At 45.4% G+C, this 19437-nt stretch overlaps 2 protein-coding genes across 3 annotated transcripts in view; one reads left to right on the plus strand and one right to left on the minus strand.

Moving 5' to 3' along the window:
* Nucleotides 1-3463: 3463 nt before the first annotated feature.
* AK6 (adenylate kinase 6) lies at nucleotides 3464-18703 on the minus strand. The gene is made up of 5 exons (XM_075592208.1): nucleotides 18349-18703; nucleotides 11401-11493; nucleotides 9085-9143; nucleotides 4611-4756; nucleotides 3464-3799 (listed from the first exon to the last, which is right to left on the minus strand). The coding sequence occupies exons 1-5, from the start codon at nucleotides 18449-18451 to the stop codon at nucleotides 3610-3612; spliced, it is 591 nt and encodes a 196-aa protein (XP_075448323.1). The 5' UTR covers nucleotides 18452-18703; the 3' UTR covers nucleotides 3464-3609.
* RAD17 (RAD17 checkpoint clamp loader component) overlaps nucleotides 18546-19437 on the plus strand; it is a 33543-nt gene continuing 32651 nt past the window's right edge. The window contains exon 1 of one of the 2 annotated variants that reach the window (XM_075592186.1): nucleotides 18546-18906. The gene's annotated coding sequence lies outside the window, so the exon portion shown is untranslated. The remainder of the gene's footprint in view (nucleotides 18907-19437) is intronic. The other variant, XM_075592178.1, reaches the window with a different exon arrangement.

Genomic DNA, 19437 nt, shown 5'->3' on the forward strand with positions numbered 1-19437 from the left:
CCACATCGATTTGAGAGACTGAAAGTCATACAGAAAATGATTACTTCAAGTTATTGCTGCTAAAGATGGTTCTACAAGCTATTGAATCATAAGGTATACTTAGTTTATCACGCATGGCTTCTCCATTTTGGCTTTAGTTTTGTTAAATAAATCATGACACTGTGCAATGTCATGTGTTGTTCATGCTGGAGGTTGTGTTTACCTAATTTTTAGACCTGCTATTATGTCCTGATATGTAAAACCATAGAATTCATACAGGATGTACTTTCTTTTTCACACAACTGTATATCTCTAAAGATGTTATGTTTCTTGGTTTCCATTTTAGGGTGAAGTTTATTTTAATACATTTTTCAGTATGTTGAGGTACATTCAAACCCATAGCTGCAGACTTTGAGGTATGGACTTTAAAACCTGATACGTTCCAAAGTTTCTCTAATTTCCAGAGACGATTGGCAGCAGTCATTGGCTTTGTGTGTGACATTAACTGCATATATCGATGTTTTATATACGTTATCACCAACCTTTAAACCATTTAGATCAGAGTTTAGCCTTATTCTAGAGGATAACGCCTCTATTACTAATGCAATAGATTTTATTGTTAAACTTCATCTTGCTCAATTGGAATTTCTAATTTTTCAGCCTCTCCCCTTGTAAGCCTAGGAAGTTTACCTTTCTTTAAATATTCCTGAATTTTGAAACGAGCATGTTGGGTCTGACCTACCGGTTTGGGTAGTTTATAAATATTTGTATAAAATGTAGCAGATTCATCGCAAATTACTTTGATATTTTGAAGCGTGTCTCCCTTTTTGTTTTGTTTTTTACTCAATGTTTATTGAATTTTTTTAAACAGAATTTACAAAGAATAAGAAAGAACATACATATATAACAAGTTAAACCAAAACTACATAGCCTATTTCCTCGATTCTAAGATGCACCTTTTTTCCGATTTTCACACGTCTGAAATCGGGATGCGTCTTAGAATCAATGTATTTTTAAAAAAAAGTGCCCACAGTACTAACCTCCTCTTTTCACTTACCATGTTTCAGGAGAGGTCCCATGTCAACAGAGGATGAAGTGGGCGGCGGAAGGAGAGGTCCCACGTCTGCAGATGGTTGAAGATGGACAGGGGGCGGGTGTGCGGCGGCAGGACAGGTCCCAAGTCTGCAGGTGAATGAAGATAATAAGATAGCGGGCGGGCGTGCGGTGGCGGCAAGAGATCATAATAGCAGGAGAGCTGAGCAGGAGCAGAGCGGCATAGGGGAATGGCTGGGAATGAGCACACGGTAACCGGAAGTCAGACACCGGTCAACTTCCGGTGTTAGTGTGCTCCTTCCCAGTTGTTCCCCCATGCTGTTCTGCGCCTACTCAGCTCTCTTGCTATTATCACCTCCTTTCGCTGCCACTACCAACCCGCTGTCTTATCATCATTCACCTTCAGACTTGGGACCTGTCCTCCTGCTGCACACCCGCCCGCTGTCTATCTTCAATCATCTGCAGATGTGGGACTTCTCCTGCCACCACCGCCCGCTTCATTCTCCACTGACATGGGACCTTTCCTGAAACATGGGAAGTGAAAAAGTAATTTTCCTCGATTGTAAGGGCCAAATCGATGGTGCGTCTTACAATCGATGGCGTCTTAGAATCGAGGAAATACGGTACTGTATAAAGATATACTGGTATATCGATATATAAATATAAAAGGCAGGATTCCCATTTAAAGCTGCAAGGAACTACAACGCATCATAACGTAATTAAAATCTCTCAACTGTACCACAGCAGTTACACACCGGTTCCCGAAAGGTTTGGTTGAAATTCGCCCCCTACTAAAATAGATTTTGTGGGGAAAAATTCTTCAAAAAATTATTTCTATATTTTCTTTTGGCCGTTTCATGCAATGATAACATGGATATTTACCCGTCAATTTACCCCGTCTGTTTTGCTTTACACATTTAGTCAATTGCATAAGCACTACTTAAACAAACAAAAAAAAAAACACAACTGTTAGTATGTCTAATTACGGATTCTATGCTAGCCAGTTATATTCTTTACTTTATAGTAGTAGAGCTCTTTGCTGCAACATTTGATCAAATTAGGCAGTAAATCAGAAAACTACAATCAATGCATCACATCAAAGTCACACAGTAACCTCTAGCAACATGGGTGTCAGAGAGCAAAATAAATGAAGGCAGAAACTTCAGTTTTTTTTTGTTTTTTTACCAGAGCACAGTTAAAAAAAAAAAAAAAAATGTATGTCGTACATACGATAGACAAATATACATATAAAATATAACTTGTATATATGTATATATACACGCAGAGATCCCTTGTGAGCACATTCACATGACTTAGACAGGTCTGCAACCCTGCCTTTCACCCATATCACCTAGCATACAGTGCTTCCACTGCAGCAAGGGATTCTGGGAAATGACATGCAAATGAGCACACGTATCACCTTTTGCCTGAAATCCATTTTTACGTGGAACCCTTATAAGCTAATGCTCACTGTTCACACAGCTTTTAAGAACAGTATGGGAATCAGATGCAAAGTCAGAGAAACCACTCACTGTGGAGGTTTCTTGTTGCCTTTTTCACACACCATAACTTAAAATGTGATGGTGTATGTATACACACACAAATGCACATGTGTATGTATAACAAAGAATTGTAAACACACACGTGTGTATGTATATATGCAGTGGTTGACAAATCACCAAAAAATCTACTCGCCACACAAAAAATCTACTCGCCACCTAGTACCAAACGTGTGCTGCTTGGGCCAATATTTACTCGCCCGGGGGTTAAATCCACTCGCCCGGGGCGAGCAAATGTATAGGTTTGTCGAACACTGTGTGTATGTATATATATATATATATATATATATATATATATATATATATATATATATATATATATATATATATATATATATATATATATATATATATATATATATACACACACACACACACACACACACACACACACACACACACACACACACACACACACACACACACACACACACACACACACACACACTTGGCATTTTATTCATCCATAGCAATAAAGACCCAGAACATAAAATCCCAGATTTGATAACATGAGCACTACCCGAGTCATGGAAAGGAAACGTATCTAGTTCGTCTCCTGTAAGAAATGAGGTGCTTCTTTAAGCAGACAGAACTGCTGTGCAGAATTTGTCTCACCCAAACTAGTAAAGGGCAGCCCTTTCATACAAGAGAATCCATTATACACAATGTGTTTACCAGGGAACAATCTGGTATTTTTCCTGTAGAAAGCAATTCAAGAGATTACACTGAACACTGCAACTAATTCATCCCCTTGCTTGGATACTATAAGCATAATATTATTTGGGGGGTTAACTACCGTCAAAACCAGCCCCAATCTTTGAATATGGGGTCCATATTTAATTCTTCATTAATTTCACTGTATATACAACAAATCTTATTGAAGGCTTTATCATGTGCAGAACAATACATACTGCTCTTCTGACCGTTAATACGTAATTGCACATGATGTGATTTCAGAAAGATCTAGGAGAATAGCTTTCATAATATTAATTAAAGATTGTCCGTTTCAATTTGGAATTCAGTTATTATCCTTTATCCACTGCTGAACCCACTGCGAAATCTGCTCCAAATTCTGTTCCAAGTCCTCTGGCGTATTGCTGGGTAACTGGTGCACTATTTCCCGTTGATACGACTCAGCCGCCTCCTCATAAATGGTCTGAAAAATCTCACACTGGAGGTTGTCTTGCAGCTTCTTCTCCTTGTAACCTCTAATAGTATAACGAAACAAATATGTCAACAATGCTTAAGATCAGGTTAAATTGGGGAATTCATTAGCGTACAATAACTTTGCATATAAAATCCATTTGCTGCATAATTGTAGTCCTCGTGCAGTATAATATGTGGATTTCCATACAACACTCCCCACCATAGCCAATTTGTCCATATTGCGTCTATGTACAATATTACACATTACGTCCGTGTTGGGGGAAAAAAAAAGGCATCCGGCAGTTTAAATCACCATTTAATAATAATAAAAAAAATAAAAGTAAGGACCTACAGTTTGAGGGGACAGTTTTGAAAATATTTGTCATGAAAAGAAAAATAAGCAATCCACATGGAGCCTTACTGTGGAGACCTGAATGAATTGTTGCCATAAAGACTAAAAGACTATTTTTAAATAGCCACCACACATTCTCCACTTTATTTTGTTGGAGAATAACAATTTTACAAAGTCTAAACTCTTGACACATGAGCTCACATTTAGTACAAGCACTGCGAGAATACAAATGAACATTTCAAGTATATTGGAGAGTCTAAACTCCAAGCTTCTTAAAAGAAATGCATCTTTATTCACCCTCCTAAATTTGATATATGTGTGTATGTAAATTCTGTAGTCTTGTTATCTTGGTATGCCCTCTAACACTCCTCTAAAAAGATCATACGTGAAGAGCTGTCTAGCTAGACATACCCTTGTGAGGGGATGGTAACGTGGGTATCAAACTAATTGTCAGAAACACTGTCCTGAAACGCTGGTGTTCAGAAAGTACTTGTCTTCCGAGACATCTCCTCGGGTCTTACCTGCTCTCCAGTCGCTCATACAGCAATGCATTGTCAGTTCGAAGGACAAACACTATATTGAACCATCTCTCTGGGAAAAAGTCGCAACCGTGATAGTCTACAATCACTCCGCCTTCAGACATTCTGTCCTCCAGCTCATCAATCACCTATAGGGAAAAAAGGCTCATGAAACGCAGCTATGGGAAACCCAAGTGGATTATTTTAAGTGTTTACAGTATACATTTGCAAAGAAAAAAAAAATACAACATAATGGGAATGCGAGTTTTTACTAGCCCCTGAAGAGTTTTTCTGCATACTAAATATAGTGTAAATATCCCACAGATACACACATCTAAACTGGCATATTTGCCTTATAACATTGGCCGTTTCAACTGTAAATATTGCTCTGTAATAATTAAGTGCAGCATTTACATCTGTTTGTCTCAAAATAAGATTACATTTTAGAACATTTATTTACATAGAGTATTTATTTACTTGTAGTATAACATCTATAGCAACCGTGAGCCAATTTTGAACATGAACATATTGGAGGAAAGGAGCTTTCACAAGCAACAAAGGAAATAATTTGTTTACAGTAAGGGCAGTTAAAATGTGGAATTCATTACCCATGGAGACTGTGATGGCAGATACGATATGTTCAAAAAAAATAAAATAAAAAAAGTTAGACATTTTTTAAGAAAAGTATACATGGATATACCAAATAAGTAAACATGGGAAGGATGTTGATCCAGGGAGTAATCTTATTACAATTATTTGGTGTCAGGAAGAAATTTCATTTTCCCCAAGGACATTGGATATTTCAATAGGGTTTTATGTTTGCCTGTATACAAAAATATAGGAGAAGTATCTCCGTCGTCTAAACGTAATATAGGTTGAACTCTATGGATAGACTTTTTTTTAACATCATCTGCTTTGTGAAATAAGAAACTTACAAACCAGTTTAGGAAATCCTTGCATTGAATATATCCAGTTTCGATAGGAATGTATTTATTAACAAGCGAAAGCAGAAAAGGGTTATGGGTTGGTCAGATTCATAACTGCATTTCCTAACTGAGCAGGTTTCATATAGACTTCAGTATCTGTTGCCTGACCTTGCACCTTATTTGTACTGTAAATAGTGCATGAATCTATGCGTTGTATAAATGTTTATTGTGTGCATAAGTCTTTAGAATACTTCTCCTCGGTAGGAACACGCTCACAGTTCCCGGTGACCCGCAGAACGGAGTAACTATTCTCTTTCTTTTACATTCACCACACAACGGACTGTAACCACATTGGGCTCAACTGCTTCATACAACTGCAGACTCACAACATATGCTTTATACATTTAGGCTAGTGAGCCTGCTTCCAGTGTGGTTTCTAAGGTTGCGGTCATGGTGATCGCGACGGCGCAATCACATAGATGTGCCTCTATGAGGCCGTCTACAGAGCTCGCGGGAGCAGGCCGGGTCACGTGAGCGGGTCACCCAATGAGGGCGAACCAGCTCCGTGTCGTCACGGCCGCACTCCCAACACGGCTCCCCATCTCATCCGCATGCAGATCTCTCCTGCTGCAGGCAGCGGGGAAGCAGAGTGAACGCTTGCGCTCTCTCCAGCGCTCACCATGGCCGCAGCCCAAAGCACTCATCAAGCTGCGTAGTGGTTTCATGATATCAGTTACAATTACTGACCTCGTGGGACAATTCATCCAGGTTCACAGACACTGTTTGGGACATTATGAATATTTTCTTTTGTACAAACAGCTCTTCGTAGAGATTAACTTTTATTTGTGTACTGTACAGGCATACCCCGCTTTAAGGACACTCACTTTAAGTACACTCGCGAGTAAGTACATGTTGCCCAATAGGCAAACGGCAGCTCACGCATGCGCCTGTCAGCACGTCCTGAACAGCAATACCGACTCCCTACCTGTACCGAAGCTGTGCGCAAGCGGGGAGACTATAGAGCCTGTTACACATGCGTAATTTACATCAGTTATGCACGTATATGACGATTGCAGTACAGTACATGTATCGATAAGTGGAAAAAAGGTAGTGCTTCACTTTAAGTACATTTTCGGTTTACATACATGCTCCGGTCCCATTGCGTATGCTAATGCGGGGTATGCCTGTATAGACCATCATCTTAGTAGCATCGCTGGGCGGGGTTATTTCCCATTACTTATCTTACTATATATTTCTGAAAGTGTCCTATGTGTCCGTGTCTGTATGTGTCTCCCTGTGTCCCTCCCCGTGTCACTAGCGGCAATCTCATTGGACCTTGGGCCAGGCCAATGAGATTGGTCCCTTGGCCCGCCCGCCCCCGCACACCTCTCATACACACCACACACACACACACCACACACCACACACCACACACACATTAGCGGGGCTCACAGTGTTAGCAGCACATCTCCCGCTCTCTTACCCGCCGGTCCCGCCTCACCCTGTTTCCCGCGCTTTCACCCCCCCCCCCCCCCGGCGCCGCTACAGTCAGCGGGGGAGCGGAGCGAGCGCCCGGGACACAGCGGGGGAGCGGCCACAACACGCTGCCTCCCGCCTCAGATCCACGTGGGAGCTGCCGGACGGGCGAGGGAGCTGCCGGACGGGCGAGGGAGCGGCCGGACGGGTGAGGGAGCGGCCGGACGGGTGAGGGAGCGGCCGGACGGGTGAGGGAGCGGCCTTCACCTCCCCTCACCCCGCTTCACCTACCCTCCACCCCCCCCCCCCCGGCGCCGCTACAGTCAGCGGGGGAGCGGAGCGAGCGCCCGGGACACAGCGGGGGAGCGGCCACAACACGCTGCCTCCCGCCTCAGATCCACGTGGGAGCTGCCGGACGGGTGAGTGAGCGGCCGGACGGGTGAGTGAGCGGCCTTCACTTCCCCTCCACCCCCCCTTCACCTCTCCCACTTCCCCTCCCTTCCACCTCCCCTCACCCCCCTTCACTCCACTTGCCCATCCCCTCCCCCCCCCTTCACCTCCCCCCTTCCCTTCCTCCTGTCACCCCCCCTTCACCTCCTGTCATCCCCCCCCTTCACCTCCTGTCACCCCCCCTTCACCTCCTGTCACCCCCCCTTCACCTCCCCCTCCACCTCCTGTCCACCCCCCCCCCATCACCTCCTGTCACCCCCCCCCCCATTCACCTCCCGGCAACCCCCTCCACCTCCCGTCACCCCCCCTTCACCTCTCCCACTTCACCCCCCTTCACCTCCCCTCCACACCCCTCACCCCCCTTCACCTCCCCTCCCCCCCCAACCCCCCTTCACCTCCCCTCCCCCCCAACCCCCCTTCACCTCCCCTCCACCTCCCCCCCCACCTCCACCCTCCACCTCCCCTTCACCTCCCCCCACCACCACCCCTCCGACCTCACCTCCTTCAACGCCTTTCGTCCGCCCTCCCGCCTCTGCCTTTCGCCCACCCACCGCTCACACCCATGCGCCACACAGCCGCCGCACGCACTCAACAGACACCCACCACACTCGACACACACCCGCCGCCTCTCACCCACCCCACACACTCGACACACACCTGCCGCATCCTGCCCCTACGCAACAATATCACTGACCAGCTGTCACCCGCACTCGCCACACACCCGCCACCTCACACCCTAGCAGGACCCCGACCCACAGCCAGCACTCACTACCCACGCGCCACCCGTACTGAACACCCACCTGCCGCCTCACACATGCTCACACCCTAGCAGGACACACGCCTCACATTTTCACATCACTTATGTCACCAAAATATACATTGTACTGTGGTGTGTTTACAATAAACCATTTTTATACAACATCGTATTACATTTTATTCCATCTTTCTTTTCAACATTATTATCCAACCTTTCTAACAAATAGTCACCTATTGTTCCACGATTTATAAATAATACTACCTATTACGGATTTACATCCCGGGCAACGCCGGGTATATCAGCTAGTACAAAATATAAACAGTTAGAGACAGTATCCCGAGTCTAAGCTGCAAGGCAAATAAAACCTGTGAAACGGGATGGAGATAGAGATTTGGATAAAGAAATAGACACGCAAAGTATGCACTTAAAACATGAAGCCCCTTGATTTCATGTTTTGATTACAATTTTGTACGTCTCGACAGATAAATTAATTTATGCTCTACAGATGCACATTATCCTCAGTGATTATTATTTATTTTTTTACAGCAGAGGTGTTTTACACCAATTTCTTAACATGAATGCTGGCTACAGTTTGGATGCGTATTTCCTCTACAGCAGCAGCACTCAGCTTATACATGCACCGTTATTCCCTTGCATGCACCTCATTGTATCTGCTCGTCTCCCACTTTACTCCCAATATCTTTACTAGGTTTCTTATTCAACCAACATGTATAACATTTTATATATCTTTGAGTACATGTTCACTGCTACTGTATATACAGTCAAATAAGCCATTCTAAGATATCCTAAGTAATGATCCCTATTAATGGCAAACTAATATAAAATAAACATATGCACACGGACTTACTCTGTCCTCATCCAGAATGGGGCAATCGTACTCTTCATCATAACCTTCATACAAGTTACCTAGAAATCAAGAGACAAAAACTTCTGTTGATTATTGTCCGTTCTCTGGCGCTGGAGTCAGTGGCTTTGCACATACATGCAAAATTCCATTTCTCTACAGTCAAGATTCTACATTTTGCCTCCTTCAAATTTTTAGCTCTGTCTACTTTTCTCCTGGTTGATTGTGGATCTCCATTAAGAGATGGTCTCCTTTATGCTCAATATGTGTCTCTTGATTAACGTTTATCACTTACCACCATCTCTGAAATTGTCCACTCGGTGTTCATAAAGATAAAAAATAGACACCCCCCCCCCCATCGGCTCTTCACTTCCCCTCCCTTCCGCTCACCTCCGCTGCGGTCAGGAGAGTTACGACCGCCATCTTAGTTAGGCGCGCTCATGCGCAGTCGCGCATGCGCAATGAGGTGCTGGAGATGCGGCGGCCATTATAGAAAGGCTCTGCAATGGGAAATAAATATCCCAGGAGCCTTAGGGGCAACTAGCCAGGTGACAGACAGCAGCCAATAGGGCACCAGGATTCCCCTGCCAGGGAATATACATTTGGCGTGCTGAGGGCCATGCCAGTCTACAAAGGGAGCTGACGCTGAGAGGTAGTATCCAGGGAGATGTGCTTCCCTGGACTAAATATACAAAAAAGGTTGGAGCGCAGAGAAAAAGAAAATTCGGTGTTAAACAATCGTCACTTTATTGGTTAGTACACTGTCTAGTAAAAACTTACAATTTGGTATAATTGCGTGCACGATGGGGCTCCCACGTTCTTCTGTATTTGGCGCCGTCACTACCTCTGCCCAAACCGTTCTCTCCTACTGCGGATCCCTGCAGGGTTCCTGAACCGGAACCAGAAGTCTACCCACTTGAGAATGGTGGGCGGGCTCTCACGTGAGATAGCGATGGCGATAGCAATAGCTGGCGGGGGTGACGTTAGAAAACAGGAACGGGTACCCCTATTGTACAGGTATTACACTCCTGGATGGACGTGTATACAAAACTACTGACTAAGCCTAACTTACCTCCTTAGGCCCAAGGTAGGCCCTGAATCCAAACCAGATTGTGGCTGCTATAGGGACACTGCCCCATTAGCCTCTACAGTGATAGGGATCTAGCCAGGATGCAGCTGCGCTGGCCTTAGGTGATCTGGGACCAAATCAATAATCTATTCTAAGACATTGTACATGGTGGTACATTCCACGCGGGACCCGCACAACGCATAGGCGTCGCAGTTCCATCACTTCGGATCCATGGATCCCATCATCACAGCGCGCCCCGGTGTGGACGCACCCGGCAGGTACCTCACCTCATCCAGTGCACCAACATTACACTGGCCAGTGGGGCAGCGCTGTCACACACGTGGGAGGGCGAGTGATTCTGTGGACACCAGGGTGGTTGGGTTCCCAGGGGCACCTTGGTACTTGGGGGTAAACCCAGCGAGGGGGTATGGCCCTGCGAGGCATGTATATTTAGTAGTGTGATTATTACTATTCTGTGCACCAAAACGATTATGTTTACACAAGTGTGTTTTGTTGCATGGGGTTCCAGTAACGGGGTAATTCCACATAGTAGAATCCCGTACAGGTGGAGGCGCTAACGATCATCGATTCAGGTACACCCCAGGTTCCCAGCAGTGGAGGCTCAGGTTTCCTGTGAGCCACAGGTATCGCACCGCACTCACATACACACCGTAGCCACATCTCCCAGGGGTGGGGGAAAGTGCACTACATATATAATCAAAAATTAATAGACAATACCGTTCTGTGGCTAACAAGATGCTTTTATTTGTGTGAGCTTTCGAGATACACTGATCTCTTCTTTCGGTGATGGTACATTAAATAAAGCAAGCAAAGATTTTACTTAAAAACAGTGCATCTTGGAATGTTATCTTTGACTGAAACCTATCCCTCCCCCTGTGTAATATGCAATTTATTACTTGGTGTTAAATAAGAAAAAGAGAAGCGAGAGAGTTTACTGAAAGCCTAATGCACTTACATTTTTCTAGTTTTTCACCCATTACGAAGACTGCACCTTTGCCTCTATAGTTAACTTTTAAGTTTGATGTCCATATTCCTAATTTGAGCTGTTTATGCACGTATCTACTGTGAAGTTGCACATACGTAGTTGTCGCCATACAAAAACTCAGATATACAAAATGATTCCTCCAGAGCACGGACATCTTTTATAAAAGGCATCTGACCGCAGGACGGGGGATACGGGCAAAAAGAGAAGCAGCAAAACAAATGAATACCTGAAATCTATGGCTTACCTTCCTTTGCCAAATCGCCCACGTTGACATATATCAGCCCTGCTCTTGCTGCAAGTTCTTTGCCGAGTGTGGTCTTGCCAACCCCAGGAGTGCCTACAAAACCCAATGTGTGTTACTAACCAGTGCGATAATAGGAGAAGAGTTTGTCGACACGCAGTAACAGCGATGTACATTGCGCACACTGTTTAACTTGTCTTTGTGCTGCTTAATGTCAGGCTTTTAACTAAATCATAAATGCATTCTTTATTTATTTTTTTAATTACAAAATGCTAGTGTAGATATTTTAGCAATAAAGACTATTCTAGCTTCTTAGCACGTCCAGTGCCATTCGTCTACAAAAGCACTCTAAAACCCCAGCTAAGCTTCTTAGATGCACGACAATCAAAACTGCCAATTAAAAGTGTGGGTACACATGAATGATGTCAGTGACCCAAAGAACATACAAAACGTATACAAACTCTTCTTTTCCACAAACCAAGAGCTGGTGGAATATGAAATCACACCAAAATGAGGTTACCATCAGAGTATCTCACGGAATGACACGATAAAATAAAACCTGTCTTGTTATAGGTCAGTGACTATTCTGTACGATCAATCAATTACAGTTCTGTTTTAAAAAAAAAAAGTGTGTGTATTTGTAAAATAAATACAAATCAGGCCCAGAAAACCATAAACCTAGTAAGATCTGTGTCAAAATTTACTTCCACAGCTAGGTGTGTGAAAGTCAGGTGTTGATGCTGAATGGACTGACAAGACAGTACAAGACCTAACTTGCTGTTTGGTATTGGCATGTAGAAAGCCAAGCTCTGCTTTATGCAATATGTTTTGAACTGTGGAAAAGCTGATGCTACGCTGTAGTAGCAGACTTCAGTTACATCCCTTGTGGAATATAAACAAGTACAGTAGTAACACGAATGGTTTAGTATAGTTCTGACTCATAGCTGCATTTTTAGTTGTCATTGAAAGTGAATATCAAAACCGATAACTACACCTGGCAATGAGGGGCAGCCAATGTTAATCTGGCAAACAGATCACAGTGATCACATACAAGAGAACAATACAGAATGTCTGCAAAATATCAATGTGTCTTCTGGCAAAGAGATTTCAACAGGATATATTTCTGATTAATATTTTCTATATAGCATAAGTTTTTATTCTAGGGTGGCATCTTACCAACATACAGTACAAATAAACCATAATTGAGGGAAGAGACATGCACCTACCTTAAAAAAAAAAAAGTCTAGGGATAAGTGTGGTTTATAATCAGCGTGGATATTTAGCACTTTTAGGTAACTTTTTGCTTTTTAGACTACAACAAAAATGACTCCATATTTACCACTAGGTTGGTTTTAGTTATTTGACCTGGGGTCCTTAAGAAAGTCCCTGTGGGGGCCAAAACATTTGATCACCTGGTGTTGTATAGACTAATAAATTCATATTTTATTTACTTTGTGTATGTCCAGTGCTGATATCTGGATCTCTTTAGGTTATAGATCGCACTATTCCTCATTAATTTACCTTGCCCAGAGCCCCTGTATAAAAGCACCAAACGAAAATGCAACCATTTTCCTCTTGAGATATATACATACACATAGAATATGTTGCAAGGTGCTATGAAGGGAGCAGATCCATTCAACCTGCACGAATCCTAAATATCACAGGCGTGACCCTTCCTCAGCAAGATCCAATGAATATCTGCATTGCATCTTGTCGAGGAAGGATCAAACATTTGACAATTTTCTCCGCTGATGGTCACACACACACAACTCCAGACTCATACAGCACACAGGTTCGTCTGGGTAAGACTGTCCTGTGCCACCAGTCATTCTTTTTTAACCATGTGCATTTTGTTTTGCTATTGACTATGAATCTAATTAAAATGAGATGGTATATGCCCTATCACCCGCGAGGAATTCAGTTAGTATACGTATTGAAGTGCAAACAGTCATTTTCACGGGAGATGCAGGGGGAGAAACTGAAGTTTGACAGATGCAGGAATTGCTGGAAAACGCCACACCTCACCGCCGGTAACACTCGACAGCGGGCAAAATGCACTCATGCCAGCTGAGGAGGCGAGTGCATTTGTCGAGCCCTGTACATATGTAAATTTTAAATTTAAAGGTCCGTGAATAGAAGCGACGGAGCACAGCCAGGTAGCAAGGAAAAAGCGGGGGCTACGATAGCAAATTCGATTAAAATTAATTTATTGAAGCGGTGGACACATGGTACAGAGCAGGTGAAAACACCACTCTTAGGCCTCGGTCCCGCTGCGCTCGTTGGCGCGGGCGGCGGGTCGCGAGTTCCCCACCAGCAGGGGAATCCTCGCGAGCCGGTCCCGGTCCCCCCTGGCTGCACAGAGCACTACACGCTGTGGCGCGTCAGCCGCTGGAGACACCAGAGAATGGTGTTTCCTAGCGTTGACGCGTGACGTGTGTGGCTGTGAGCCAATGGGGAGGGGAGGCTTCGGGAGGAGGAGAGGCTTCGGGGAGCGGGGAGGAGTGTGGAGTGAAAGCAGGTGAGTGCCTTTCTCTGTGTGCGTGTGTCTGAGTGCGTGCCTGTCTGTGTGTGTATGTGTCTGAGTGCGTGAGTGTGTGTCTGTGTGTGTGTGTGTGCCCGAGTGCCTGCCTCTGTCTGTGTGTGTGTGTGTGTATGAGTGCGTGAGTGCCTGTGTGTGTGTGTGTGTGCGCGTGTATGAATGAGTGCCTGCGTGTGTGTGTTTAAACTTACCTTCCAGCTCCAGCCCGAGTCCGTGGAGGGAGGGGGGGGAGAGTAGCGGGTCCCTCCGCTCAAGCCACGCCCCCCCTCCTGATCAAACCTCCCACCTCCCGCTCCCTACAGACCGCAGATCGCGGTCTGTGTATCTCAGCGCACCGCCTGTCAGCAGCGCAGGTGCGCTGACTCTGGGAGCGGGGCCTTAGCCTAACGCGTTTCACGCTACAGTAGCGCTTTGTCAAAGAGTGTAAGTAAACTAGCCTGTATGTTCTTTAAATAACATCTCTCCCACCAAACGTAAGCCACGCTGAGTGAGCCACGTGTGCTGAACCATCAAGACCCGGTCAACTAGGAGCCCGATTAGACTGTGCAGCACAAGCGGCATCTGCAGGATGGGAGTATGTTGACACAATATAACAAAAGATACACATTCATGTTACAAAATGAATAATAAAGTTTATTAGTAATAATACTTTATTATTCATTTTGTAACATATGAATGTGTATCTTGTTATATTGTGTCAGCATACTCCCATCCTGCAGATGTCATAAAGGACCTACCCGTCCGAAACGCATAGGAGGCTGTTTGTTACCCCCCCTGGGGTGATGTTTTTTATCAGATATGTTCTTAAATAAATGGATTTTATCTTTTCACCACCTGACTCCCTGGCAGTGCGCTATTTGCTTTCTTTTTCTACGCACATCTGTACACAGGCTGGTGTACTAGGCTCCAGTGTGCTTCCATGTGTTAAGGAGTGAGACAGGGCTGTTTTACATACAGACTTGTGTCTCTCCATTTCACCAGAAAGGATTACAAGCAATATATTTACCCCCCAATCTATGAGCTTTATTCAGGGTGACCCTCACAAAGGTGCCGTTTTATACTTGTTCCGCACAGGTGCAAAGCTGACTTAAGATACATAGTATCATTACCCTATTCATGATTTGGATGCACTGTATTTCGGGTCTTTGATCCTTTTGCTTATCTATGTAAATTTTTATTTATATAGCGTCAATGTACATAGCACTTTACAGCATTAAGACACGTGACAATCAAATACAAAATACAAATAACACAATGGTAAGAATTGCTTCAGACATAAGTGACATTTAGGAAAAGGAGTCCCATGCCCCAAAGAGCTTACAATCTAATGGTACGTAGGAAGATCATACACCGACAGTAGGAAGGTGTTCTGATAAGTGCGTCTGCAAGGGGCCAAGGCAATGGCAGATTTCCCATTAGTCCCAGACGGCAAGAATGTCCGCCCCATATACATTTGCCGCGCTCTCTGGCCTATCGGGCCTGATGGGAAGTCACTTGCATATGCCGGGCGCCTCCTTTCTGCCGACCTCCTCCTTCCGATTCGCATCAAATGATGCAGCGGACGTCACAGCTTCAAATGTCATGAAGTCATGTAACCATGGCAACGAGACGCCGTCTGATGTCCGCGGTGTCATTTGACGCTGTGAATCAAGAGGAGGAGGGTGGCAGAAAGGAGGCGGCCGGCATATGCAAGTAAGTGTCTTACGACTGCTGGGCCAAGGTTTATGTATGAGGTGTAAAATATCAGCCACTAAGCTACTCAATTATACATAAAATGAAGGGGCAAATAAGTGTGAACAATGTGATCCAGTGCAATGCTCAAAAGGTGAAATGAAGCACTCACAACCGGTCCATAGTGCAGTTATTAGATGGTGACAACTGCACGCTAGAGTGCTCCTCAAATGAAAAACATAATATAGCATATTTACATTTCATCTGCAATGACAGAACAGGGAAAGTAGGGGATGCGGTCACACTTTCCCAAGTTGTTTGGCACAACGAGTGTGTTAAGGGCACACTGTAGCCACTCAGATTGTCCCGAAACCACCGCATAGAAGCCACCGATGTTCCGCTTTGCGTGTCGGCGATGTCCATGCCAGTGTTGGTACTTCCACATCTGCACGCGCACAATAGTACGGTGGAGTAGCTCTTCGGAGCAGGGACACCTCTTCCTAAATGTTCATTTTTATGTCTGAAGCACTTATTCCCATGTTGTTTTTTTGTATTATTTGTTATTTATATGATTGTCACGTGTATTACTACGGTGAAGCGCTATGTATATTAATGGCGCTATATAAAGACATACATACATGGAGATAGACTGGCTGACACGTACAGTGTCCTCACTGTCCAAAAAAACCTGCGCGTTTCGCCTTTGTCAAAATATCAACTTCCTTAGGCACGTTCTATAGTGCCGTGCGCGCGGAATTTTAGTTGGCTGACGTCAGTCGGCCTTTCTATAGAAGGGCCGCGTGCGCGCACGGCAGGGAGAGGGGAGCTGACAGACAGCGGCGAAGATGAGGAAATTCATCTTTTCGCGGCGCTACCGGCTCTGAATGTATGTATATATATGTGTATGTATTTGTGTGTCTACACAAATGTAATAAATATATTATTTCTACAAATGTTTTTTTTTTAAATAAATAATAAATCACACACACACACACACACACACACACACACACACACACACACACACACACACACACACACAGTAAACTCACACAGAATACATACAAAAAGCATGCGGCACGTGCACGCGCGTTCGCATAGGCACGCACGGCCGCATGCTGTATATTACAGCCCTTAGGCTATGTTCTTCATTTGAGGAGGACTCTAGCGTGCAGTTATCACCATCCAATAACCACCATGGACGAGTTGTGAGTAGTTCATTTCACCTTTTGAGCACTGCACTGGATCACACTGTTCACACTTATTTGCGCCTTCCTTGTATGTATAATTTGCTCACATGGTACTAGTGACCGTTTTTTTGTAGGCTGCACTAAGTTTACTGTTATATTTTGCACAAGCACTTGTGGACGTTGAGGCACTTCTGTTATTCTACGAAACTACTCAATGGCATCTATGAAGAACTTTAATGTTGGTCCTTTCAATGGTATTGCAACCTGCAATAAAGACATCTCACATATCTATATATTAAGACACAGCGATAAACGCATATATACATGCAAGTACACACCAGCACGTGTTCACATACAGATACTCACTAGATCTCACCGGTCACACACAGTCCCTCCCCCGACACACACACACAGTGTCCCCCCTCCCTCTCATCCGACACACACACACACAGACCCCCTCCCTCATCCGACACACACACAGTCCCCCCTCCCTCTCATCCGACACACACACACACACACACACACACACACACACACACACAGTCCCCCCTCCCTCTCATCCGACACACACACACACACACACACACACACACACACACACACACACACAGTCCCCCCCTCCCTCTCATCCGACACACACACACAGTCCCCCTCCCTCTCATCCGACACACACACACACACACACACACGACGTTCCTTCTCCTTCCGTGCACCCCAAAACTGGAACAACCTACCAGAGACTCTCACATTCACCACCAGTTTAAGTTCTTTCAAATCTAAGGCTGTCTCACATTTTAATCTGGTCTGTAACTGTTTCATACGCCCATAATATAAATTATCTTTAACTGTGCATGCAATGTCTTGTATATAATGTATAACCTGTTCATTTATGTAACTGTATTTGTAACCATGTATTTGTTTTACTCTGTGCCCAGGACATACTTGAAAACGAGAGGTAACTCTCAATGTATTACTTCCTGGTAAAAGATTTTATAAATAAATAAACACACAGTCCCCCTCCCTCACCCGACACACACACAAATATAGTCCCCCTCCCTCTCACCCGACACACAAATACAGTCCCCCTCCCTCTCACCCGACACACACACAAATACAGTCCCCCTCCCTCTCACCCGACACACACACACACACACACACACACACACACACACACACACACAGTCCCTCACACCCGACACACACAAATACAGTCCCCCGCCCTCTCACCCGACACACACACACACAAATAGTCCCCCTCCCTCTAACCCGACACACACAAATACACAGTCCCCTCTCCTCACCCCACACACACACACAGTCCACCCCACACACAGAACCCGAGACACACACACACTCCCCCCTCCCACTCACCCGAGACACACACTTTCCCCTCCCTCTCACCCGACACACAAATACACCGTCCGCTCCTCACCCGACACACACACAGTCTCCCCCCCCCCCCCTCCTCCCACCTGACACACACACAGTCACCTCTCCTTACCCGACACACACACACTCACCCGAGACACATACACAGTCCCCTCTCCTCACCGGTCAGGAGAACATTCGGGAACTTCATTGCTCGCTGTGCACGTGGACTAGATGCTCGTGACACGCGCCTTCTCCGCCCAGTACACATAGGGTCGCGCGACATGCGTCACAGAACGCTAGCTTGGCGGTGACGTCACAGGCAGCTCTGCATCGGACCAACCAGAGGCGGGGGGCGGGTTATCGCTGCCAGGCGGTGGAGTCGTCTTTCCCCAATCACAGTTTGCACAGCGGTCGAAAAACAAACATGAAGTTGAATTATACAGAAGATGCGTGGGACGAGTCCCCAGCACCCACCTTCCATTCGGACAGGCCGGCCGTTACACGCGCGCACGGGGAAACGCGATCTGTTCTCATCCAAGCAGCTTATCAATTTGCCCAAAACTAAAATGGCGTCCCGAAAGCTTCCGCCTGCTCTTCTAACTCGGCAGTTTTACGCCTGCGTCACAGGTGCGCCGGTGACGCACAACTCGCGCGCGGTGTGTGCGAGTGAGGGGCTGTCTGTGTACATCCCCCCCGGCCAGCTGCCGGACCGTGTACAGAGCGGAACCCGCAACCCGGGTGAGAGCAGGGGGGAAGAGGCCGCGGCGGGGTGACCCTGCGTGAGGCGGGTGTAATACAGTGCAGCGCCCGGGAGGGGGCGGGGCCCAGTCCTACCGTCGCTGCAAGGCGGGCTGTAATAACGCAGCAAACACCAAAGGGTTAACCAGCCTCACGCCGCGCTGTGTATCTGGCTATTTACTGATTATAGATTAGTTATTTAAAAAAAAAAAAGAGTCAAACTGTGACGTGCGGTAACATTGCTGGTATACAATGACTATATTTCCGTGGCGCACGTATGCCGGGTGTGTGTTACCGTGTTTAGTGAACGTCTTCCGGTGGCCCGGCTGTCACTGTCTGCCCTGCACACTCTGCGCGGTGATTGTAAAGTACTTACAGTATGTGCCAGTATGTGTATGTGTCAGCCCTGCACACTGTGCGGTGATTGTAAAGTACTTACAGTATGCCAGTATGTGTCAGTCCTGCACACTGTGCGGTGATTGTAAAGTACTTACAGTATGCCAGTATGTGTATGTGTCAGTCCTGCACACT

Source organism: Ascaphus truei, chromosome 1 (assembly GCF_040206685.1).
Source record: "Ascaphus truei isolate aAscTru1 chromosome 1, aAscTru1.hap1, whole genome shotgun sequence".
Lineage (NCBI taxonomy): Eukaryota > Metazoa > Chordata > Amphibia > Anura > Ascaphidae > Ascaphus > Ascaphus truei.